Source organism: Peromyscus californicus, unplaced genomic scaffold (genome assembly GCF_007827085.1).
Source record: "Peromyscus californicus insignis strain IS unplaced genomic scaffold, ASM782708v3 Scaffold_5__1_contigs__length_169319896, whole genome shotgun sequence".
NCBI classification, from domain to species: Eukaryota; Metazoa; Chordata; class Mammalia; order Rodentia; family Cricetidae; genus Peromyscus; species Peromyscus californicus.
In genome coordinates this window covers 113,655,221-113,679,299 of record NW_026294573.1, presented here as the reverse complement: position 1 = coordinate 113,679,299, position 24,079 = coordinate 113,655,221, and the positions used below count along the sequence as shown (strand labels likewise).

The 24,079-nt window shown below is 47.7% G+C and overlaps 2 protein-coding genes across 10 annotated transcripts in view; one reads left to right on the top strand and one right to left on the bottom strand.

The window, feature by feature from the left end:
• The first annotated feature begins 6 nt into the window (after positions 1–6).
• Positions 7–2,403, top strand: Lyrm2 (LYR motif containing 2). 4 transcript variants are annotated; one of them, XM_052717470.1, is made up of 3 exons: positions 7–132; positions 418–558; positions 1,064–2,403. In XM_052717470.1, exons 1-3 carry the CDS (start codon positions 88–90, stop codon positions 1,178–1,180), a joined length of 303 nt encoding a protein of 100 aa, XP_052573430.1. In that variant the 5' UTR covers positions 7–87; the 3' UTR covers positions 1,181–2,403. The 4 variants fall into 4 exon arrangements, with proteins under 4 accessions (XP_052573430.1, XP_052573433.1, XP_052573429.1 ...); XM_052717473.1 differs by having other exon boundaries at positions 947–2,403; XM_052717469.1 differs by having other exon boundaries at positions 53–132; positions 415–558.
• A 4,226-nt stretch (positions 2,404–6,629) lies between these two features.
• Positions 6,630–24,079, bottom strand: part of Ankrd6 (ankyrin repeat domain 6) — a 181,219-nt gene continuing 163,769 nt past the window's right edge. For all 6 annotated transcript variants that reach the window (XM_052715462.1, XM_052715463.1, XM_052715468.1 and 3 more), the window contains 7 exons: positions 18,945–19,049; positions 17,707–17,838; positions 17,209–17,394; positions 15,942–16,094; positions 11,452–11,565; positions 10,198–10,324; positions 6,630–8,354 (listed from right to left, as the gene is read on the bottom strand). In XM_052715462.1, coding sequence (XP_052571422.1) covers positions 7,801–8,354; positions 10,198–10,324; positions 11,452–11,565; positions 15,942–16,094; positions 17,209–17,394; positions 17,707–17,838; positions 18,945–19,049 — 1,371 coding nt within the window. In that variant the 3' untranslated portion in view covers positions 6,630–7,800. The remainder of the gene's footprint in view (positions 8,355–10,197; positions 10,325–11,451; positions 11,566–15,941; positions 16,095–17,208; positions 17,395–17,706; positions 17,839–18,944; positions 19,050–24,079) is intronic.

Below are 24,079 nucleotides of genomic sequence, written 5' to 3'. Positions count from 1 at the left end.
CTCCTACTTCCGCTTCCGTGGTCCCGTCGGTCCCAGGCTCCCTCCGCTTCCGCTCTTGCGCACCAGGCGGCTGCCTCGGTGGGCGGCATGGCGTCCTCTCGCTTGCCTCCCACGGCGCTGACGCTGAAGCAGGTACCCGGGGTTCTCCCGGCCCCGCAGGCCCCCGGCCCGCCTTGAGCGGGGACCGCGGTCGTCGCTCGGCTCGTGTGGGGTTGTCCCCTCGCTCGGCTCGCAGCCTCAGCATCCCGAGGGCGGGGGGTGGTTGGTGTGCGCTACCCAAGCGGACCGCCGGGATGGACTTCGATTCTGGTCTTGTTCTGTTTGAGGACCAAAGGGACGCCTGTGGTTACAGTTTGTGTGCTGAGGTGGAGCCGGCGGGGATTCAGTTGTAATTTGCATTTCTCCTTCCCCGAGCAGTTCATGAGAAGGCAACAAGTCCTCCTCCTCTACAGAAAGATTTTGCGAGCGATTAGGCAAGTTCCGAGCGATGCTGACCGGAAGTACCTTCAGGACTGGGCCAGGGAAGAATTCAAAAGAAACAAAAGTGCCACAGAAGAGGTGAGAGCGAGACCCTCCTGAGGCCGCCTCCTTTTGTCCTGTTGTGTTGTTGGACTTGTGAAGTTAGGGAACATCTTGGAATAAGCCACTAAGGTGGCTCGTTTTGATCACCGCTGAATCCCCCCTGGTATTTTAAATGTGTTGTGCAGCAGCAGCAGCAGCAGCTGGCTTTGCATGTGTAGCCTAGAGTCTGGCATGCACTTCCCACTATTGGTTTCTTGTTGGAGGTGCCTTTGTGTAGGGACTGAATGTAGAGCCTTGGGCATGGAAAGCTACCTCCTGTCACCAGCCGTTGTTGGTTCTTGAATGTAGCGGATAAAATGCTAGAACCGTGCTTGCCATGGTTAACCTGGTAAAAGCAGTGACTAGATTCCCCTTTCTTCTACAGGATACAATCCGTATGATGATTACTCAAGGCAATATGCAGCTAAAGGAATTAGAAAGGACATTGGCTTTAGCAAAATCTTAACTGAAAGGTTTTCAGATCTCCATGCGTTTTGCACAGGCTCAGAGCTACCGTCACAAAGCACCAGGGGCACATGGAAAGATGATCACACTAATCACGAATGCTCATCAAGGCGTTAATTTCCACTGCAGTGGCTGCGATTACAAAGTGAACTGATGTGAAGATGGAAGCTTGGAACCATGCATTGCGCAGGTGAAGGTAGACTATCAGCAGCCACTTTGGAAAACAGACTGTTAGTTCTTGAAAAGGTAACAAGATGGGGTTGTAACAAACGGGTCCACGGCCAAGAACCTGAGTTGGACCCCTGGGACCCACATGGTGGAAGGAGAAAACCACCACAGAAAGTTGCCCTCTGACCTCCACACAGGCAGTGTGGCACATAAACAAAAACCAAAAAAAAAGGTGACATAGAGTTACTTCAAACTTCAAGTGTTAGCTTTAACCAAGAGAACTGGAACTGAAGCCATGCCTATAGAAAGTGTATACAGCCGGGCGGTGGTGGCGCACGCCTTTAATCCCAGCACTCGGGAGGCAGAGCCGGGCGGATCTCTGTGAGTTCGAGGCCAGCCTGGGCTACCAAGTGAGTTCCAGGAGAGGCGCAAAGCTACACAGAGAAACCCTGTCTCAAAAAACAAAACAAAAAAAAAAAAAAAGAAAGTGTATACAGAGTTCAGCATTTTTTTGTTTTTGAGATAGGCCAGGCTGGCTTCAAACCCAGAGATCCACCTGCCTCTGCTTCTTGAGTGCTTGGATTAAAGGTGTGTGCCACCATGACTACATGAGCTCAGCATTCTTCATGATAACCAGATACTGGATTCAGAATATCCATTAACTGGTACTTGGGTATATCAAATGTAGTGTGTTGTACAATAAAATATTATTTGCAATAAAAATGAGTGAAGAACTGTCTCATGTTCCCCATGGGTGACCTTGATAACACTGTTAAGTTAGAGGAACTAACTATAAGGCCTCTGCTTCTGCTTGCAGTGGGTATTGCCTTAGGCTGTGGATAGGACAGAGCTGCTTGGAGGGACTTGGAGGATAACAGAGTTAGAGTGTGTCGGCTTTACAACTCTGAACATTCTAAGAATATACTGACGTCCATTTGAGTGAGAGAATGTGATCAAGTTCACAGACACCCTTAGTATAAAACTGGAGGATGCCTTGTAATTCACAGTGTACATTTCTCCACTTGCTACAGGAAACTCTAATGAAAATGTTTACAACAGACACAATTGTGTCCAAATTTTAAATCAGCTAGAGTCAGATCTGTAGATCTGCTTTGAAGGTAAGGTTTACAGTCCAGAGGAGATAAATGTTTTTGGTTAGAAACAAGAGAGCTTTGTACCTTTTTCAATAAACAGTTTTTAATGACAAGATACAGGGTATGTGTGGATTTTACTGTACCACCTTTAGACTGTAAAAGTATGGTATGTTGTGACCACTCTATCTCAAGCTATTAAAGAGATGAGATCACTGAAACACCAAAAAGAGGAGGGAAGACTGGGCAATTCCTCAGCTCCTGCACCCAACATCCTTATGGAACACTGAATCATCAAGAAAGATGCTTGATACACTGCACTTTCTTCAGAAATTGGGAAAAAGAAACACATCACAAAGTTGGCATCAGGACACTTGAGATAAAGTTTTTACACCATTTAGTGAAATACATGGAAGTGGAAGCTTGTTGAAGAGTCTGAAGTTATCCTGGAAGCAGAAGTCCATGTCCCATCAACTGAATACAGACGCCAGGTTGGGAACCTGACTAGTGTCCTGTGCTGGATGCCTGGAAAGGTGTTGCAGACTGTGCTTGCTTGACCTGTATTCCCCTACAGCACCACCTCCTGGAGCCTTAGGGTCCCATGCACAGTTCTGCATGAGAGTGATCTAATTCAGAATGTTTTCATAAGCCAAATTTGTTTGTTTTTCAAATACACCGCCTCTGCAAAAACACCTAAGAAGCATTTGTGAACAAGTTTTGAGTTTTTGTTTTGGAAACCAGGCCTCCTGTCCTAATCTTCCATCCTCCACCTTCCAAGTGCCAGGGTTGTAGATGTGAGCCACCATGCTTTCTATGAACAGTCTTGAAGGGAGAGGAATTTAAATATTCCCTTGTATTGCTGTGGGATGTCTTTCTGCATGCTGTGAATATGTGTGGCTCTCATTGGATAATAAATAAAGCTGTTTTGGCCTATGGCAAGAAAGCTTACAGCCAGGCGGCAAATCCAAGCAACGGTACAGAGAGAAGAAGGGCAAGGAGTCGAGAGATGTGAGCCAACGCCCAAAGAGCAACAAGATGCCAGCAGACTGGTAATGCCATGGCAACGTGGCAACGTGTAGATTAATAGGAATGGGTTAATTTAAGATGAAAGAGCTAGCTAGCAAGAAGCTGAAGCCATAGGCCATACAGTTTGCAATTAATTTAAGCTTCTGAGTGATAATCTTATAAGTAGCTGTGGGACCACAGGGCCAGGTGAGACCTAGAAACTTCCAACTACATTGTGTAGTCTGGTTGACATTCAGATTCAATTATAGACTCTGAGTAGGTCTAAGATCTTGGAACTAAACAATCATGAGATGTGGATGACGATGGTTAACTAGTGTATAGAGAATTCTTTAAAAGCACATACAGCTGTTAAGAGTCCAAAGGCAAGCTGGGGTTCAATTTTGTTTTTATTTTGGATTCTTTTTGGTTTTTTTGAGCTTACTATGTAGCTCTGGCTGGCCATGAACTCAGAGATCTTCCTGCCTCTGCCAAGTGCCAGGTGTGTGCTACCACACTCTGCCTAATTATTTTTATAACAGGTAAAACACTTAGGATGGGATTGCTTTCAATGGGAAAAGTTAATGCAAGACCCAGCTTTCCCTTCATCTCTGAGGGACAGTTCTACTTTGCTCACTTAGGCGCTTTGATTAGACCCTCTGGTTTAGAGGCCAAGTCTTGTTTGGCGTTTTTTGTTTTTTGTTTTTTTTTTAAATGATTTATTTTATGTGCATTGATGTTTTGCCTGCATGCATGTCTGTGAGGGTGTGGATCCCTTGGAGCTGTAGTTATAAGACAGTTGTGAGCTGCCATGTGGGTGCTGGGAATTGAACATGGGTCATGAGGAGGTTTGTTCAGCAATGTTTTCCTTGGGTACAGGACCACAGTGAAGATGTTGGCCAGCTGGAACTGCTGGTGAAGTTCTACTCATCATGAATCCAGTTTATCTGGACTCAGGATTGTACAACCTATTACTGTTTTGAGCGTATCCTGCAAAGTGATCTGTTTGAATGTCAAACTCAAACTTGTCCTAGAATTTAAGATGTTTTGATAACTGACTTTATGCATGTGAACCAACAACAATCCTGTTGTAAAAGCATACCTTTAATCCCAGCACTCAGGATGCAGAGGCAGACAGGCCTCTGAGTTCAAGGCCAGCCAGATCTGCATAGTTGAAACCCTGTCTCAAAAGAGAGAGAGATTAACAAATGGAAGGAAGATTTTACACAAAAGCTTTGTAACAGATAGGTGGCTAAGGCCAGTTTTTAACAGTTTGCCCTTTAAAAGGTGCCATCAGGCTGCACATTAACTCATGACACAGCATTGCTGTGGATATGCCAGAACAGTCTGCTGCCGGTGACTGAGGAAAGTGGAAGCTCGAACAGCAGTTACACTAAGTACTCTTGGGAGACACAAACCAGAATAACTAAGGAAAAGGCCATTCCAAACGGAAGCAGCCCACATCTGCCTTGGAAAAGGAAAGGATGATATAGAATCAGGCCCAAAGAGATTTTTAAAAAAAAGTCACTCTAACAAATCAGAAATCACAAGATTTTAAGAAATTATATTCACATTAAATTTAGATTTTTAGGGAGTTGGAGAGATGGCTCAACAGTTAAGAACATACTACTATTGAAGAGGACTAGAGTTGAGGTCCCAGTACCCACTTGGGGCAGCTCACAGCTGCCTGTTACTCCAGCTCCAGGGGATCCAGAGCCAAGGAGGCACTGTGCTCATGTTTCTTTCTTTCTCTCTCTCTCTCTCTCTCTCTCTCTCTCTCTCTCTCTCTCTCTCTCTCTCTCTCTCAGCTGCCTGTTACTCCAGCTCCAGGGGATCCAGAGCCAAGGAGGCACTGTGCTCATGTTTCTTTCTTTCTCTCTCTCTCTCTCACACACACACACACACACACACACACACACACACACACACACACACTCACACACACACACTCACACACACAATTAAAATAAGCTTTTTTCATCATTTTCCATTTTAGGCCTCACTTTGAAACATGACCTACACTTTATTCCTGTATTTTTTCAAGGTGTTATCTTGTCCTGTACCTTGTGGAGTTAATATGCTTGCATTAACAACATGAAAGGGTTTCCTATGGAAACAGATTGCACCCACTTAGTGTTGATGGAGACACCTGATGTTGACTTTCAACTAGATGCATTTGCTCTAAATGCGTACAGTGGCTGGATGCAGGCTCTCTTTTCGGGAGGTCTTGAGTGCAGACAGCAGAACAAATGGCTGTAAATAAGGAGGAGAGTACCAGCAGAACTGGAAACAATGTTTAATGCTTACAGAGAACCACAAGTTCAAGGTGACAAAAATATTAGACAACATGCCTTTCACAAAAAAAAAAAAAAAAAAAAAAAGGTCCGCATATGAAAACCCTGTGTTTTGGACTCTCCAAATCAAAGTGATGCTAGGGCTAACACATTCATCCATCACAGATATTTAGTATGCAGTATAATGAATGTGCTAACAGTTACTTGCTTTTAAAAAGGACATTAATGTACAACTTTACTGTTTTATGACATTTCCCCACAGCTGTTGACACTTTTTAGGCCTCACTTTGAAACATGACCTACACGAGTATGTGGTATAAACAGTTATTTGTGAAAGTGCAGCTGGGATATTGGCTTGTTTCAGCACATGGCACAAGGAGGAAATACACAACAGATCTGCAGTGTTTCCTAATGCGGAGGGACAGTTGCAACCAACCTAACATTGGTGTTACAAACAAAACAGGGTTGGCCATGGCGCTCACTCCTTTAACCCCAGAATTCAGGAGGCTTCGACAGGAAGATCGTGAGTTCAAGGCCAGTCTAGGGTACACAGTAAACCCCAAACAACAAACCAACCACCACTTAGGAAGTCAACCCTGTGTGTAAGGGGCTGGCTGGCCTTATTCAATAGCCTGGTCTGTATGCTTAATGCCTTGACAAAAATGTCCAATTCACAGTGATAAGCTGCCTGCTTCTGATGGGTAGGAGGTATATCATGGTCTAGACTTGATGTTCAATTACAGTTGATCTCTGCACTTCTCAACAAGGATATCTTGAGGTAATAAGAATTCTAATAGTGAAAACAACTCCTGCTTGGAGCATAACTCACTGCGCTCAGGATTTCATCTCTCACTTAGTATTAGGCTGTTCCTAATAATCTGGGGTATAACAGGGACGACCCTACAGGAGTGAGTGACATCTTGTTGCCAGTCGGGTCACAGCAGGGCTCAGGGGCAAGTGAGCTGAAGACAGGACCCCAGTGAAAGAGACTGGGAAAGGGTTGCACCTCCCAAGACACTGAGGACAGAGACAGGTCAGTCACAAGAAATAACGACTCACTGGATTCTGTATTCAAAATATCTGCCCTGTTACTTTTACACAAATGTCTATATCCTTGGACTGTCATTACAAGGAAAAACAAAACCTTGGCTTGACAAAGGGCTAAATGCATACTATTACTGAAAGATCATCACTTCTCTTTGGCTCAATGAACAGCATTTTAGTCACAAGTCATGGACAGTAGTTACTAGGTTCTTAGGCTTAGGGAAATAGACTCAATTTCTGTGCATACGTGGAGCATGTGGAGACTGATAAGATCCATGATCCAAAGGATTTCAAGAGAAATCCAAGGTCTTGGCTAATGTCTTCACTGCCTCAGTCTGGTACATTATATTCAGTATTCTGATGTCAAGTTAGTTATTTCCCTTGATGTTCTTCGGTGAGAGAAGTCAATTCAAAATTAAACTTCCGTGAAATTGCCTTAATTCTTTACAAAATACAGAACAAAGGTCTTGAATTCAGAAAGGCAGTCTAAAGTAACTGGCTGGAGTTGGTTCATGAATGTTTTTCCAGTAATCAGCTCAGTTATTTTGGCTAAAAACACAGTAATTGACCAGTGGTTTAAACTTTTCTCATTTGACAAACATTTCCAGTCAGCAATATTACTCCTTATTTACATGACCTTCAAAATTATTTTAAGACATACTGGACACTGAGATCCATAAAATGTATTTCCTCTCAAAATCTGATTTTCACCGAGTTAAAAGATGAGCATTTGAGAGTTACAAGGGAGAAAAAGGGCTTCCTGCAACTGAGTCCTGGCTCTGCTAGGACCGTCTAGGCACAGCAGGTGTGTTGATGTGGATGTGAATGACCACTTGCAGAGTTCCCAGAGAGTAATCTTTGCTTCGGACATACTTCAGATCACTGAATCTTAGACTTCGGCACGTACCTTCTCTTCTTGGTGTGGCTTGCCTTTTATGAACCTGGCCTGAAGTTCAGACTTAGGAGTGAGGCCTGCACCTCCTCAAGCTTCCTTCCCGGGATTCAGTGGGACTAGTGAAGTCCTTGTAACTTCAGAGCACAGAAGTGTGTGTCCACAACAGATTAGTGACTTTTTCAGAGGCAGTTCCACCTTGTGCCTGATCACCAGCTCCTGGGACACAGGGATTTGCTGTCCCCAAGCAGAAACCCCATTGCTTCACCTCGAGGTCCGGGTGTTACTTCTGCACCTTGGTCCGCAGCTTGGCGAGCTCCTCCTCCAGACTTCTGATGTGCTCCTTCAGTGTGGCCTCGTCTTGCTGGGCTTTCTGACTGGCCTGGCTTCGTGCTTCTTCAATTTTCCGTTCATACCATTTTTCCATCTGGGTGGAAACAGCCTCAAAAAAGTACTGGGTTAGCTCCAGGGCTTGCGAGGCATCTCGACTATCACTGCCTGCTGCTGACGGCTGCTGCCCACAGGGGCTGCTGGCTGTTGGCTGCTGGTCCCGATGCTTGGTCTGCCCGCTTCTCGCAGACTTCTTGGTTTGAGTGCCTTTGTTGACACAGGCGCCAGTCTGCGGCTCACACTTGGGAGCCCCAGTCAAGGGGCAGGAGGCTGCCTGGGCCTTGCCCTTCCTCAACCGGGGGCCTGTGCAGTCCGAGGGAAGCTGCTCCTGCTGCTGTCGTCTCTGGGCAGCAGTGGCCCTGACTGCCTTGTCCTTGGGCCTCACAGCCTGAGAGGAGCTGTTGGCAGCGGCCGCTGGCCCCGCAGCTACCGCTGGTTGGTCTACAGCTGTTTTCAAAGGAGAAACAAATGTCAGAGCATGTCCAGATTTAGCCATAGAACTGGGGTCTCACTCACTTGGGGGTCCTGGAGTCCTCAGAACCTCAGCATTCCTAGGCACCACCTACCCACCCACTGTTCTACCTTTCCGGGCACCACTCACCCGCTTCTCTGAGTTTTCCTTCACCTTTTTTTTCTCTCTCCCTCCCTCCCTCCCCCTCATCTCCAGGATTCTTATCTTAGTTTATCAGGCTCTCTTGGATTCTATGTTAGCCACAGAAATAACATACAGGCTAGATTTCTGGCCTTTCCTTAAGCCTGTCTTGTCTGCCTTAGACGTCTCTGGATCCTAAGGATGCCAAAATGTACAAAGTGTCTCAACACAGAAAGAGTACTGATCTATGAGGAGGAATATGCCCATACTCTTCATTTCTGGGACATAAGCCTGCATACCAATTTGTTTTTTGGACCTTTGCTTGTTTGAGACAGGGTCTCACTCTGTAGTCTTGAACTCATGGAGATCCACCTGCCTCTGCCTCCTAAATGCTGAGATTAAAGGAATCTACTACCACACACCACCAGCAACTCTTTTTGAGAGGGGGTGGTTTTAGGGTTAAGAGCAGAGTTGAGAGCAAGTTATGCAGCACTCCTAATCTACTCAACCCATGTTCCATTCACTATAGCAGTTTCATAGCTAGTCCTAGCATGAAATGTTGGCTCGAGATGTTTCTCAACATTGCTGGTACAAAGATAAAGCTATGGAGACAGATAGGGCTATATTAAGCACTCTGACCTATCAAAGTTCCCAGTAGGACCCAATTACCAAGCTCTAATGTCTTGTGTGTGTGTGTGTGTGTGTAGTTCTGTCTTGGAACTTGAAATGTAGACCAACCTGGCCTTGAACTCCCAGAGATCCACCTGCCTCTGCCTCCTGAGTGCTGGGATTATGGCTTGCCAGCATGTCCAACTAGAATCTAGACTTAAAAGCCATAACATAGAAGAGGGGCTGCTGGGGAAGAGGAAATGAATTAGCAGAAGTGGGGGTACCGGGGGCATTTGGGATGATGCGTGTGCATGTGTGGAAATATAATGAAACCATCATTTTGCACAATGGAAATATGCTAGTTTTAAAAATTATCAAGTGTACTTATTGAAGCTTAAGAGTCTTCATTTAAAGCATGTCTTATCACCTAGGGCAAGCTCTGGACACAGGCCACTGCTTCAGAAAGGTTGCAGGTTTAGGTAAAGGCAAAAGGCTCCTTGAGAAGGATCAAAGGGGGAAAGGCCTGCCCAGAAGAAAGCTGGTCCTTCATCACCCCTCATCCTCAGGATCCACTGACCCCCATTGTGCTCATTGGTTTTTGTGAATTTGACAAAGCTAGGGTCATCTGGGAAGAGGAACCTCAACTGAGAAAATGCCTCCATCAGATCGCCTATAGACAAGTCTGTGAAAGCGTTTTCTTCATCAATGGTTGATGTGTGAGAGCCTGCCCACCGTGGGTCCTCTTACCCCTGGGCAGGTGGTCCTGGGCTGTATAAGAAAGCAAGCTGAGCATCATTTCCTTCATGATCTCTGTCTCAAGGTTCCTGCCTTGAGTTCCTGCCCTGACTTCCCTCAGTGACGGAGTGTGACCTGGGCTGTTTAAGCCAAATAAAGTCCCCAGGCTGCTTTGGTCACACACCAGGACACATGTCAGTATCCCTTATCTTATTCCTCACTCTCACGTGTCTGGAAACTTCCTAACATTTGAACCTCACTGTCTGCTGCAGCTCTGGTGCATGCACAATGTTCAGATCAGGAAGGACAGGGAGTGGGTCTCTGTCTGACAGACGCTCTCTGCACATGGGTCACCTGGAGAGGAGTCACAAGGAGATGGTGTGGATTTAGCTCTACAGGTCCGAGACTCTCCAGAAAGCCTCAGCTCCAGATTCTGGATCTTCAACATACACCAGGCTTTTAATTCGTCCACCAAGGACATCTAAAATAACAAATAATACACAAAAGATTGGCTTCTGAATTAAAGCTTCAAGAATGAACTTTTGGGAGACTGGAGAGATGGCTCAGTGGTTAAGAGCAGACTGCTCTTCTAGAGAACCTGAGTTCTGTTCCCAGCACCCACATGTCAGTTCACAACCAGTTTACAGTCTTTAACTCCAGTCCCGGGGATCCCAGGGCACCAGGCACCCACAGGGTGAACAGACACAGATGCAGACAAAACACCCCCACACATAAATAAATAAAATAATCTTTAAACATTTTTCTTAAAAGATGTATTTTATGAGCTGGTAAGATGGCTCAGTGGTGAAGACACTTGCTGCCAGGTCTGAAGATCTCAGTTCGGCCCCCAGAACCCACACGGTAGGAGCAGAGAACTGACTTCCTCAAGCCGTCCTGAGCTCCACACATGGGCCTTGTCATGCCCATCTTCTCTTCCCTGCCCCCACCCCTTGATAAAAGTGTGTGTGTGTGTGTGTGAATGTATGCCACACGTGTGCATGTGCCACTGGAGAGGAGAAGAGTGAGGTACCCTGGAGCTGGAATTACAGGTGGTTGTGAACAAGCCAGTGTGGGTACTGGGTCCTCTGGAGAGCAGGACACACTTAACCACTAAGCCAACTCTCGAGTCCCCAAGAATGAGCTTTTATGACACTTGAGGTTACAAGTGTCATAACCATCGGAAGGTTAGCGATCATTCATCCTCGCGCTGGCTACCTACCACCAAACCAAGGCTGTGTGTGAGTCATCTACCACTCAAATGCCTACACGTCCTGCAAATCTTCCAAACCAGGTGGGTTCGGCTGCTCTCACAAACCCACAGGCCCTCATCCCATTCCTGCTGACCTGGAAAGGCAGTAGACTCCTGAAGAGGAAACTGATGACCAGCCAGATCACAGAACTGACTGGCAAAGACGGCCTTTCCAGCAGACTCAGCAAGAGCCTCCAACAGGACTACCTGCTCTTCGCTACTAACTTCACTGGGGCTACAAAACCCACAGGCTGCGGAACGCAAACGGTCTTCACACTCTCAGCCTCTTGGACCTGCTAGACCTGGACCAGCGCGGCAGACATGCACAACTCGGCAGCCAAGGCCTGGCTGACTGTTACCTGCTGCTTCTCTCCCTCCTGCTTCTCGGCGGCTGCATGCCGCTGCAGGCGATTCAGGCACTCTGTTCTCTCCGCCGACAGGCGCTCCACCATCAGTTTGTCCAAAACACACATCTAGGGTTCAAGGAGACAAACAGCATGCTGAAATGATCTAAGAATGGGCTCTGGCTTCTCCTCACGAGGAGCGTCCACACAACAGGCAACCGACGTCAACGGCTCCTTCCACGCTAGTTTCACAGTATGAAACGCTAGCTTTTCAGAATTCCTGCACATACTTCCTATAAGGTCACTTTTGTCCCTTATTCTCATCGTAAGTCCCGAGGGCTTAAGAGACCACGGGTTCACAGAAATACAGAACATAAGCAAATGTAGGCCCTGGAATGTAAGAGCCAAAGCTATCACAAGAACAACTATCTAGAAACCCCAGTGGATGCGCTCCCCATCGCTTCACTAAGGACCGTCAAAGCATGCATGGAAAAGGAACAGAGGCTATTTCAAAGATTGCTTAAGAGAACAAGTGACTGCCATCATTTAGTCAAAGACCTTTCTGGGGCCTTGTAACATTTCCTGGAGGGCCCCAGTTCCTATGCTAGACCAAGCTCACTGATCTGACAAGATCCAAAACAGAGAACAAAGCTAGAAGGAGCCACCCACAAGGACTCAGTGGTGAGCCATCCGGTGTTGGTGATACACACGGACTTTCACAGTGAGATTGTACCGGTTCCAGAAGGGGTGGGTGAGCCTCCTCTATTTATTTATTTGTTTGTTTGTTTGTTTGTTTGTTATGAACACAGAAGAGGGCACCAGCTCTCATCACAGATGGTTGTGAGGCACCATGTGGGTGCTGGGAATTGAACTCAGGACCTCTCGAAGAGCAGTCGGTGCTCTTGACCTCTGAGCCATCTCTCCAGCCCCCAGCCTCCTCTCTGTGTCTCTTGGGTTCCCATGTTTTTTTGTTTTTTTTTTTTTTGGGTTCCCATGTTTTTTTGGGGGGAAACTGCTTACTCTCCCTATTTCCAGGATGCCTTCTCCTCCTCGTCTGCTAGAGAGACATCCACACCCAAGAAGCAGGTGTGCAGGGCCTCTTGAAAAGTGAGCATTAGCCCAGGCACCTGACTTAACACTGTCAGCTCATGTCCTGTCCTTGACACTTGGAAAGAGGACTGACCTACCTGCCAATCTGCCATCCTCCCCACATTACCAGTCCTTTGAGGGTACAGACTGGCTAATACATCATGACCTGAAAAGTTTTCAAATAGTCTTTCCACAAAATGCAAGAGGTAAGTAAGTCAGAAAAAAATGTTCAGCCTCAGTGGGCAGGGTGGTACACCCTTTATCCCAGCACGCTGGAGGCAGAGACAGGAGGGCCTCTCGGAGTTCCAGGCCATCCTTGTCTACAGAGCAAGTTCTGGGCCAACCAGAGTTACACAGTGAGGTACTGTCTGAAAGAGGGAGAGAGAGAATGTGTGTTAGCTCAGCTTCACCAGAAAGAGAGAGACTTAGTTCAGCAATGTCCATTGAACACAAACTTGAAAAAATAAAATATTAAATGATGGCAAAAATGTGAGACAGAAACTCAGATACTGGTGGAATATAAATAGGTACCACCTTTCTAGCAGGTAACCTGCCAGCATTCATCAAGAGCCTGGAGCATTAATGTTGGACCAAATTATCCTAACGCTAAGCCCAAGTCTGAGAATGGGCCAGCAAGATGACTCAGTAGGTAAAGACATCTGCCACCAAGACTGAGAACCTGAATTCAGTCCCTGGGACTCACAGGGGAGGAGAGACAAACTCCCACTAGTCGTCCTCCGACCTACACACACACACACACACACACACACACACACACACACACACACACACACACACACACTGAATTAAATGTAAAAACATTTTAAAGTCTGAGAAGTAGCCAAAAAACACATATGCAAACTTTTATCTTAATATTATTCATAAGCGTAGGAGAAAAATCTGATAATAAGTGCTTAAGTAAATTATGTTGCATTACTAGACGAATGTTATGCAGCTAAAGACACGGGAAAGTGCTTGTGAGGTACAGAACTGAGGGAAAGGATTTGCAAATATCCTCCCACACAGCGCCCCACCGTGAGGCACACTGCAGGATGGAAAGCTGCCGGAAGGGTCCATGTGGATCCAGAGATCGTCATGGCGGGTCTGAGCACTAAAGAGAGCCTCCAAGGAGGAGGAAGCAAGCCTGAGGGGGTAGTGCTAGGAAGCACATTCCTTCAATGGGGAGCACTTCCCCCAGACATATGATTCTGTTTCCTTAAAGTGTGTCTTAGCGAAAAATCCTACTCGCTGCACATTCCCTGTTAGTGACAGGAAAGTGTACTTTCACAGCGGAAGAGAACAAGGGCCCACCTTAGCATCAGTGACCGTGAAGCACCCTGACACTGCCCCCATGGAGAGGGCAGTCTGGAGTTCACACTGCAAACCACGACTATGCCTGCAGAAGTATTTATTGGATCCTAAGTAACTGTGTTGAACCCTCGTCACAGACTTTAGCAGCAGCTCTTGGAGGTTTTGCTCCTCACAAGCTTGAGGGATCCACTCAGAATTCCAGTCATGGTGATTAAACTCAACTCGGTGAGTCAGGAATAGGCCCAAGAATTCAGCTCGCCAGCCTCCGCTGCTGCTGCCTAGGGACCACACTCTCGGGACCATGAACCGCGGCCTCAGACCTTTCTGTTGGTGGAAGTGCAGGGATGAAGACACAACTTAAACACCCACGAGGAAACTAGGGAAGAGATCCAGAAGGCAGTAGGCCCTGTAAGACAAGCGGCATGGATGCTCCGAAGAGACAGAAGGCTGGGAGGGGCTGGGAGCCACTCAGAGAGAGCACAGAACCCAGCAGCCAGGTGCACAAAGGATCCTACGCTAAGATTAAAACGAACAGCTGGGTGTGGCAGCATGCACCACCCATCCCAGCCACATGAGAAGTCTGAAGACAGCCTGGGCTACTTGAGACTTTGTCTCAAAGGGTTAAATAAATAAATAACCTATGAAAAACAACTAAATAAAATACTTCGGGACAACTGAGAAAGTCTGAACATGGACTGGATATGGTGCGATTATCGTTGATTCTCTTAGATGTGATGAATTTTGTGCTTATCCCTAGGGGCACACTGAGCTACTGAGAGGTAATATGGCGGGACGTGGTGACTCAGTCTCCCCCCAGTGTGAGAAGAGGGACCAGTCAGGCAGTAAGAGGGATTCAAAGCAGCAGACTAAGAACTGAAGCTGGATGTGGGGCCCATGTTTCCAACCCCAGCACTTGGAAGGGGATCAGAGTTCAAGACCAACCTGGGCCACAGAGTGTCACTTTGTCTTAAAACCAAAACGGGAAATCGGTTGACTCTCAGTGCGAGTATAAATGTATCTGCTATTTCATTATCCACTTCTCTCAACTTTTCCTGATAAAAAGCTGAACAAAGGAGCTGGTGGTGGACCTCACTCGGTGAGTGCCTGCTTAACACGCAGGAAGCCCTGGGTTCAGAACCCAGCATATGAGACCTGATGTGCAGACTGCAACCCCAGCCTTCGGGCAGGGGAGCTGGAAGGTCAGAAGTCTGCGGCCTCCTTAGCTACAAAGGGAGTCTGAGGCAAGCCTGGCTCCATGAAACCCAGTCTCAGAAGAACACAGATGAAGAAAATAAATTTGAATATCAATAGTTTTTCTTTTTTAATCACTACAGGCTTGTGGGTAATTTGCTTTCCTCACTAATATTGGTTTTTCTTTTCTCTTTCTTTAAAAAAAAGTGTTCTGTAATGGGAATGAACTGCCTGCCTGCCTGCCTGCCTGCCTGCCTTCCTTCCTTTTTTCCTTTTCATCTTGTTTGTTTGTTTTTGTTGTTGTTTTTATTTTTTGTTTTTAGAGACAGGCTTTCTCTTTGTAGCCCTGGCTGTCCTGGAACTCGCTCTGTAGACCAGCCTGGCCTGGAACTCAGAGATCCACCTGCCTTTGCCTCCCAAGTACTGGGATTAAAGGTGTGTACCACCACTGCCCAGATTCTCTCTCTCTCTCTCTCTCTCTCTCTCTCTCTCTCTCTCTCTCTCTCTCTCTCTCTCTCTCCCTCCCTCCCTCCCTCCCTCCCTCCCTCCTCCCCTCTCTCTGTCTCTTTCTGTCTCTCTCTCTGTCTCTGTCTGTCTGTGTCTCTTTCCTTCCTTCTTTCCTTCCTTCCTCTCTTTCCTCCTTCCTTTCTTTCTTCCTCTCTTTCTCTCTTTCTTTCTTCCCGGAGACAAAGTCTCACTACTGCCCAGACTGCCCTTGAATTTGTGATCCCCCTGACTCAGCCTCCTATGTGCTGGCATTAGAGGCATGTGCCAGTATGCTTGGCAGGAATACCTAGCTTTTATAACCCTAACTTTCTTCATAGGCCCCAGGCTGAGCCACACCACAAGCCCTAACATCTCTGAATCATCCTCTGCCTTCATCCCTGTCGTCAGGAGGCTGAGCACTGACTTACTTGGTGCTGGGTCTTGCTCTCCATCTGTCCCAGCTTTGTGTTCACTTTATCCTGCACCGATCCCAGCTCGGCTTTTATCTCCTCCACAGTCGCCTCCAACTGGTTCTCCAGCTTGTGGATTAGAGGTTCACAGCGACAACCCTTTATTGGTGCCTGGGGGAAATGAAAACGGAATCAGGGCCTGGAAAGATGGTTCAGTGAGCAAGAGCACTCACTGTGCAAGCCTGAGGAGCTGGGTTCAGATCTTAGCCCCCATGGAAAAATCCAGGCATGTACATCTGTAATCCCAGAGCTGTGGGGGCAGAGACAGGAGGATCCCTGGGACTTGCTGGCCTCCAGCTTCAGTGAAAGACCCTGTCTCAAAGGAATAAGATGTAAAGTGATAGAGCAGGGAACCCAGCACCTCCTCTGGCTTCTGCAAGTACACACACACAGGAGTGTGCACTCAAATACATACACACGATATATCTCACACACACACACACACACACACACACACACACACACACACACACAGAGGAGTGTGCACTCAAATACATACACACGATATATCACACACACAGGAGTGTGCACTCAAATACATACACACAATATCACACACAACACACAGGAGTGTGCACTCAAATACATACACACAATATCACACACACACACACAGGAGTGTGCACTCAAATACATACACACGATATATCTCACACACACACACACACACACACACACACACACACACACACACAGGGGCGGGGGGAAGAGGGAGAGAGAGACAGAGACAGAGAAACAGAGACAAAGAGATGAAGAGAGAGAGAGAGAGAGAGAGAGAGAGAGAGAGAGAGAGAGAGAGAGAGAGAGAGAGAAACAGAGAGGTAGACATTAGCAAATTAGCCCTTCTTTATTCGAAGATCATCTTGGGTAACCGCCACGTCACACAGGGGGAGACGGAAGACTAAGAGGACAAAATTCATCCCCAAGCTAGCTTTGGAATACCCCATTGATTGAGCTTCGGGTCCCAAGGCACGAAGATTCAGAGGGTGAGGCATAGTACCTATCTTAAAGAGGCTTGACCCTGCCCACAAGACAGAAGTCCCCTAAGGATGGTACGGAATGCTACGGGCAGTGACGTTTTCTGGGGCCTACATGGCATGGTACATCTGCACTGTCTGGATGGGGGCTTGTGGCTCACGTCTAAGTCAAGCCCTGAGTGGCCATCGACCTCCAGGCACAGACTTCAGCAGCTTGGCATCCGCAGGCCAACGCAACTATGTGGTACCTGCATCACTTTTCCGTCCTCGTCCCGGTACAGTGTGTAGAGCTGGTACGCCCTGAACCCATGGGGCGGAGGTGGGGACCAGCATCGATGTCTGCTCTTCTTTTTGGGGTGGTGATGACTGTGTGGGTTCCTTTGGTGTCCAGGCTGTTGGTCTGCTGCTGGGGTGGGGTCAGATAGTGCTGACGCCTGTGGGAAGGGAGAGCCACCACTCCTAAGTCCCTGCAGCCCCCACTGGAGTGATCCTGCCAGCATTTCCCATCCCATGCAATGCTACATGCTATAACCCTGTCTTGAAAAGAAAAACCAAAGACCCCCACCTTGCTTCTGAGCTCAGAGCAGCACACCCAGAAACACGTGCGCAGCCCCCTCTCCAGTGTCTAAAGCCGGTGGATTTCATACTTATGTTCATATGGCGTCCCACCTGGGTAAGTCACCACAGATCCTCCTCCAAGGCCACCCCAAATGTGCCCCCCTACCCGGCCCCTGCTTGCTCCTCACCTCTGGCCTTGACTTTCTCCTCCTGTCATTCTTTCTGGGCTCCTGGGAAGCTGATGGGCAATCTCTTCTAGCTTCCTCTTTTTGGGGGACAGCTTGCTCACTGCTGGGAGTGTCTCCTGCTGAGACACTTCCCTACAAAAGAAAAGCCCCCAAATTGTTCCACTTGAGCCTTTGGCCTCTGACCCCCGCTGGGTAAACTTGTGCTTACAAGACTCCATCCAATAGTGAAGCCATAGGGACATTACCCAGTGACCAAAGCTTTCTGCACGGTGGCCAGGCTCAGCAAGAGCCTCTGGATGGATGGATGGATGGATGGATGGATGGATGGATGGATGGATGGATGGATGGGTGGGCTTTTATCTGGATGAAATGAAGTGGGCTCTTGGGTGCATACTTCGGGGCTTAGATCAAAGGTGTGCAGCACCACGACCAGATTAGTAACAACATCTTGTGTGTCCAAAAAGGTCTCTACATCATAGTCCCCATCAAGGACTCTCAAAGAGCTGGGCACCTCACACATGTCTATAATCTCAGCAGAGGCAGGTGGATCGGATCTCTGGGAATTTAAGGCCAGCTTAGTCTAGCTAGCAAGTTCCAGACCAGGCAGGGCTACACAGTGAGACCTTGTCCCCTCAAAAAAAAACTGACAAGGAATACCGTATTGCTCACTGCACAATGGTACCTGCTGATGGGTGAATCGCCAAGTCAAGCTTGTATTCTATGTACTATGTAATCCTGGTGTGCCCGGTGCCATCCTTTTCTGACTTACACACAGAGGCCAGAAGAATAGCCTTGCTCCATTCTCTAGTTAGAAACCGAGGAAGCAGGCTGCCCTAGTGGGGCTTAGAATCACCTAGAGAGCTTGTTCAAACAGACAAGGTTGCCCCCACCCAGAGCTCTATTCCAGCAGGTCCAAGCTGAGTCCTGGGAATCTGCATTACTAACAAGGCCCCAGGCCACAACATGGACACCCCAGCTGCAGAACCAAAGCTCTGCACAATTCAGGGCATAGTACAGTGTGTCCACTATGGGACAAAGGGCACAGACACCCAGGCACACAGGGAGGCTGAAGGCCACTCTCACCCACACATACACACAAGGACACAGGATCTGGAACTATGGACAGACAGGGACATAAGGAAGGGGCAGCGGCCTGCACCCAGTGGGAGGGACAGGCCAAGGAGGGCAGCAGCGGGGCTAGGCAAGCGGGCAGCTGAGGTCTGCGGGAGGCCCCATACCTTGCTCTGTGCCACCTCATCTCTGGGCACAGACTGGGCCCTCCTCTCTTCCTTGAGCCTCTCTCTTTTTTTCCTCAGGCTTCGCCCACGACTAAAGCGCAAGATCTAAAAGAGACAGACACCATCATTGTAGGGGTGAAGGGACACGGCATCAACACGTGGCAGAGTGCCCTGGGCGTGACTCTCTGGCCTCACAGGACCCACAGCCTGGTGGGAAACACTAGGAGCCACAGAAAACTCTGGACTTCCTATACCCCCTTAGTCTTGTGCGGAGCACAGAAATGGGTAGAATATTGTCTCTGATCACAAGAAACTTCTATGATGATAATAGACATTTATGTGCTAGGCTGGCACGGCCAGATAGGTGTGCATAGCCTAACTCCAGAGAAAGCCACTTACGTAAAAACCAGGATAGGGCCGGGCGGTGGTGGCGCACGCCTTTAATCCCAGCACTCGGGAGGCAGAGGCAGGCGGATCTCTGTGAGTTCGAGGCCAGCCTGGTCTACAGCGCGAGATCCAGGAAAGGCGCAAAGCTACACAGAGAAACCCTGTCTCGAAAAACCAAAAAAAAAAAAACCAGGATAGGAATGGCATGTCAGGAGGCAGCCCTGCTCCAGACAGTCTGGTTTTCTGCTGCAGGTCCCAGGAATATATCATAAGAACTCAGCTGGTTATGGCAAAGTCACTACCTGGAGGAATCAGGGAATTCCTCCAGAGGAAGCCAAATCCCAAGGAGTTTTTGGTGTTACTTGGCTTGTTATATATCAGCCGTATTCTGTTATGAAAGTCATGTGTGCCTTCATAGTTTTCCCGACTGTCTTTTCCCTAAGAAGGGCTAACAGTGTGGACTGATCACTCTCTGGACATACACATTCAAGGTATTTGGAGAACAGCCTCAGGAAAGGCTTTCTCTGGAATCAGATATCTCCCTTGGCCACTTTCAAGGACTAGCAGTAATAAGAGTCCACATGCAAGTCTCCTGATTTAAGGTAAATTCCACAAGGAGACACCACCCAGGTCAGGTGGACGTTAAGTAATAGCTTTACACAATTCAGCTCGGACCCTCCTTTCTTACAGCCTTACTAACGTTATAGACTGCTAACTCCTTACCTAACCACTTCTATGAATATTTAGATAACCTTCTGCGCTGACAGCTATGCTCAGCCCAAACCCCAGTTCAAGCCTCCCTGTAATTATCATCATTGGCAGCATCCAGCCAGGTCTATCCCCAGATGGAGGAAAGTACCTTATCAGAGATACCTCCGTACTTTCTAAGAACAGACTTAAGCATCCAGGCTACCCATTTAAGAAGGCCTGGCGGTGGGGGCTGGAGAGATGGCTCAGAGGTTAAGAGCACTGACTGCTCTTCCAGAGGTCCTGAGTTCAATTCCCAGCAACCACATGGTGGCTCGCAACCATCTGTAATAAGATCTGGTGCCCTCTTCTGGCCTGCAGTCATACATGCTGTATACATAATAAATAAATAAATCTTTTTTAAAAAAAAAAAAAAAAGAAGAAGAAGGCCTGGCGGATATGCCAATTAAGCTTTACTTCCTCCTTTCCCAAACCTTACCTCTGGTTCCAGATCTCCCTTTAACTATCACCAGAGGCATCTAGCTGTACACAGGTTGCCTAGCGACTGAGCACACTTTCCCCCACCCTGTAGAAAAATGGCAGATAGCTTGGACAGATAGGAGCCACAGGAAAAAAGAAGACAGTTTTATTTTCTCCCATTGACCTAGCAACATATAGATTCTTAACATTTTCTACTAATTACGTTTAAGACTATAGTTGAGCACATAAGAGCCCTCTTCTTAGATATTACCCAAATTTAGCCTTTAGTTAATTCATTTCCCCATTGGTCACTTCCCTTTGGGGTTGCAAATGATAATTAACGGTTATTGCCTCCCTATGTGATTCTTATCACCCCTCCGTTTGACCCTGGAAGCCTGGCTTTATATACCAGCACTTCCAGGGCACGGAGAGTCAGAGAAGAGAAAAGAGAATGGAAGAACTAGACGGGTAAGAACTTGAGAGGAGCAAACTGAGATGGGGAAGAATTTGATTATAGGGCTAGAAGAGAGTACCAGAGGAACGAGATGGAAGATGAGGAAGAGTCAGATGGGGAAGTACTAGCTGGGTAAGAACAAGGTGAAAAGGACCTAGATGAGGCAGAGTTAAGACGAGAGAATTAAGATAGAACTTAGAGGAAGCAGTAGATAAATATAGAGAGAAATCAGGCAAGAAAGGAGCTAGGCACGAGAACAGAACTGAAGCTGTGTATAAAGGATGTTACGCCAGAGGAATTAAAGCAAGTGGACTATAGAGCTCGGTGTGCTGAGATTCTATTTCCCGAAAATAGTCCTCGCCGTTAGTAGTTCTCTCTCCTGAGCCCCTGGGATGTACAATAGTAAGGCTGGTCCCTCTAATATTATACAAGAGTTTTCCACCTTGCAGTTCCCTTGACCAAAGTGTGTGCAAAAAACCCGTCAGTTTAATTCTGACGTCACTGAGGTGTATCTGTCAGCTGTCAGACTAACTGGCTCCCCGAAGGAGGACTGGTACCTGCCCCTAACAATGCGTAAAGCAGGAGGAACCAACAAGGGCATGGGACAGTGAGGTTGGGGGACCCAGCAGCCACGGGACAAGGCGTTTTAGCACATGGTTTTGGATGCTCGGGACTCCTCATCAAATGGAAGGATGGGGAGCTGCTGGGGTCAGCCGGAACAGGAGATGGCTGTACCTGCCGTCACTGCCTGTCCTTAGCCACTGCACACAGATCAGAGGCACCAAGAACCTTCAACCTCTGGCCCACGGTATGCAAGAATATAAAAGTCTCAGAGCCAGCTGGTGACAGTTCAGACTCGGTGGTAAGTCTGACCAAGTGACCGGTGCTGACTGCTCACCTTGTGTGGAATCTTACGTCGGCACAGCTGACCTCAAGCCTGAAATTCTTCACATTTGTGAACCACAGTTGTCATATATGACAAGTGACACAAAGCGGCGGCAGCAAGTGTCCTCCCCTGACTGAAGAGAACTGCAAGACCCACAGTCTTTCTCAGTGTAACGTGGGCCAAACAGAACATCGGCAGCGCTTTCCAGACTACAGGAATCTGTGAACATTGGCCCAGAGGCCTCTTATCAGTACTGCTGTGGCCACCATACTTAACTAAAGGCTTCAACAAAAGGATTTTTCTTTACAGACAAAGAAGGTTGTGTGTGAAACGACAGGCAACAAAACAATATGCAAAGAACGTTTTATATCATGTATGAGCCCCATAGGCATGCCGTGCCCACAGGGGCCAGAAGAGGGCACTGGATCCTGGGAACTGGAGTTACAGATGGCTGTAAGCCACCATGTGGGTGCTGGGAACTGGACCCGGTCTTCTGCTCTCAGCTCCCAAACTATCTCTCCAGCCCCCTAAGCCATGCTTCAACAGAAATGCAAAGGAGACCAGTTCAGGAAGACAGCGAAGTGAAGATCCTTGAGGTCTGCAAGACAGCGGACAGGTGGACTAAAAACACAACGCTCTCTGTGTGCCTGGTGAATTCTGCAACCCACAAGACCTGCTGCCCTGTATGCGTGTGACTGGGGATAGGGCTGAGTGGGTATCAAATTGCCAGATGTTGAAACTGAAACTCCTGACATTCTCTACTTTCTAACTGTGACAGACCAGCATTTTTCTATATTTCACAAAGCTGGAATGGGGTCCTAGGACCCTGACTAGGGGCAACAAAGGAATGAAGAACACACAGGCACACAGACACATGGACACACAGACAAAGCAAAGCTGAGATCAGCTTGGCTGTGCTCACTCTAATGGAGTGGCTGCAACACCCTAGAAGCTCGGCCTGTTCATTATATACAGTTGAACAGGGAGGTGGGCAGGGTTTATGTTATCCAACTGGACAAGATGGCAGGTTTAGCTAATCTGAGTATGCGCAGTCCCTGTAGGGGACAGTCTTCAGATTGTAAATATCTGTGGGGGAAAAGCTTTGGTGGACAGTTTTTGCATACACTTTCAACATCCACTCATGGACCAGGAGGGTTTTGAGTCCCTCCATTCTCAGCTTTGGGGGCTCATTGGCTTTGCCATCCTTCCAACATCACCTCGGGAAGGCTCTGCTGCTTCCACAGCTCTGAGGCATCGGGGTCCTTGACACAGCCATTCTTATGTCAACAACACACATTCCCTCAGGATTTCACATGCTCCCTACAGCGGGGCATTACACTTCTAGCAGCTTCTCACACCTGCTGCCCACATCAGCGGGCATGGATGTCCAGACACCACTGAGTAGCACCAGCTTCATGTGCAAGAGGGTGGTCCCTCTTATAAAAGAGAAGAATTGTCAACAGCCTGGAAACTGCTGCCGGGCATATGAGCATGTCTTTAAAATTAAGTGAAATGAGGGTCTTGTGATATGCTGGGCCCAAGTACTAGCAGGATGGTTCTCAGAAGAGTCTTTGCGCTCCCTGAGCCTCAATAAGCCGGACAAATCAGCGTTCCCAGCCTTGCTCTGGACTAGCCTGCCTTCCCAACACTAGGGAAGTGATTGCTTCCACTGGAATGAGTAATGGTGAGCACTACAGAACACCGTCCTCTCTTAGCTATGGCATGAGACAGAATGGAAAGGGGAGGCCCAATTATAGAGAAACTGACTGTGGGCGATGTAAGTATGAAGGGAGAAAAGTTGTGATTTCAGGGTGCCAGAATTCAAATCCCTTATGGTTACCTAATGTCAACCTCAGTTAATGACATCAGCCATCATTTCAGAGCAAAGACAAAAGTACCCAGATTCAATTAAAAAGGGGAGAATCTATCTGTACCTCATTGCCCCTGGTGGCTATTTACTGTTCTAGCTGGACAGGATGGTCCCCTGACCTACATTTCTGGGAAATGCCCCCTCATTTCTCCAAGGCCTTTGTCCCATGTGTTGCAGGAGGCACCAGCCCAACCTCCAGCCACAGCCTTCTCCTACAGTGTTTTAAACTGGAACTTCTTCCCTCGCTGGGCAGCTGAGAAGGTAGCTCCAGGAAGCTCGTGGTAGCAAGATCACACCACAGCGAGAGAATGGCACTCTGGGTAACAAGCAGGGCTTGGCGCCACATAGACACACTGCCCTGCTTCTTAGCC